Below are 1,758 nucleotides of genomic sequence, written 5' to 3'. Positions count from 1 at the left end.
GAGTGAATAAGATAAACTCTTTAAGGGAATGACTGTACTTTCCAACATATATGGGACAACCTGGCTCCTGCTGTTACCTGCTATCTTCATAACAATCTTTCTTCATACAAAAGTGTCTCACTTTGAATTATAATTAGACAGCCACTTTATTTTGGGGTATATATAATGAGCTGTTGGAAGTGAGAGTGACTCAAGTGAGCCTAACATTTATCCCCCTCTGTCCTCAGGACCTGGGACTTGTGCCATCCTGGTCTGCTATGGTCCTTTTCAACCTGAGCAGTGACAACGCAGGACCCTTCATTCTGGTGGGGATCCCAGGCCTGGAGCATGCCCATGTGTGGATTGGGATTCCCTTCTGTATCATCTATATGGTAGCCATTGTGGGAAACTGCATCCTTCTCTACCTAATCTTGATGGAGCGCAGCCTTCATGAACCCATGTTCTTCTTTCTCTCCATGCTGGCCATGACTGACCTCACCTTGTCCACAGCTGGTGTTCCTAAAACACTCAGTATCTTTTGGCTTGGGGCTCGAGAAATCACATTCCCAGGGTGCCTCACACAAATGTTCTTCCTCCACTACAGCTTTGTCCTTGATTCAGCCATCCTGATGGCCATGGCATTTGACCGCTATGTGGCCATCTGTTCTCCCTTGAGATACAACACTATCTTGACCCCCAAGACCATCATCAAGATTGTGGTGGGAATCTCCTTTCGTAGTTTCTGCATCATCTTGCCTGATGTATTCTTGCTCACACGACTGCCTTTCTGTAGGACACGCATCATACCACACACATACTGTGAGCACATAGGTGTTGCCCGGCTCGCCTGTGCGGACATCTCCATCAACATCTGGTATGGCTTTTGTGTTCCCATCATGACAGTCATCTCAGATGTGATCCTCATTGCTGTTTCTTACACACTCATCCTCTGTGCTGTCTTCCGCCTCCCCTCCCAAGAAGCCCGCCAGAAGGCCCTGGGCACCTGTGGTTCCCATGTCTGTGTCATCCTCATGTTTTATACACCTGCCTTTTTCTCCATCCTTGCCCACCGCTTTGGACACAATGTCTCCCGCACTTTCCACATCATATTTGCCAACCTCTACATTGTTATCCCACCTGCCCTCAACCCCATTGTTTATGGAGTGAAGACCAAGCAGATCAGAGAAAAGGTCATCATTTTATTTTCTATAAAGTGTACATTATAATGTTCCACTGTGCAATGGAAAAGTTAAGAGAAGTTTTTAATGTATATTAATGTGTAAGAATTTTTTAAAAGGTAAATGTTATTTAAAGTAAGAGCAGATTTTGTGTTTTATGAATATGTTATGATTTATATGAAAGAAAGATTTTTATGTATTAAAATACTCCTTAATGACCTGATTGTTTTTGGAATATGAAATTGCACAAGATACAATCTGGAAGAAGGAGGAGAAAGCAGAGTGCTGAGTTAGTCTAAATAGAAAATAGCAATAACGATTTAGAAATTGAAATTTGTAGTTATGGAGAGAGAAAAATATGTGAAATGGAACAAAGACTCTGAAGAAAAGAGATTAAAACTGAAAATATAAAATTGAACTTTTTTGCTTAGGGGGTTATTAGATGGATTTAGGACATTTTTAATAATAAAATTCTAATTATTGTCCATGTTATGTTTATGTAGTTCACTTTAAATGTCCAACCCTTAGATACCAAAGACCTTCCAGTACAAGTCTGTTATAAATAATGAGTTCTATCAACATTGTTATAATAGGAATAAGA

The 1,758-nt window shown here is 40.7% G+C and overlaps 1 protein-coding gene across 1 annotated transcript; it reads left to right on the top strand.

Annotated features, from left to right (window-relative positions):
* The first annotated feature begins 257 nt into the window (after positions 1 to 257).
* LOC110138019 (olfactory receptor 52H1) lies at positions 258 to 1,205 on the top strand. The gene has a single exon (XM_020894750.2). It carries the CDS (start codon positions 258 to 260, stop codon positions 1,203 to 1,205), a length of 948 nt encoding a protein of 315 aa, XP_020750409.2.
* The last annotated feature ends 553 nt before the right edge of the window (positions 1,206 to 1,758 follow it).

The sequence above is a fragment of the Odocoileus virginianus genome, unplaced genomic scaffold (genome assembly GCF_023699985.2).
Source record: "Odocoileus virginianus isolate 20LAN1187 ecotype Illinois unplaced genomic scaffold, Ovbor_1.2 Unplaced_Contig_20, whole genome shotgun sequence".
Taxonomy (NCBI): domain Eukaryota; kingdom Metazoa; phylum Chordata; class Mammalia; order Artiodactyla; family Cervidae; genus Odocoileus; species Odocoileus virginianus.
The sequence above is the reverse complement of the archived record's forward strand: the minus strand, read 5'-3'. Positions and strand labels throughout refer to the sequence as shown.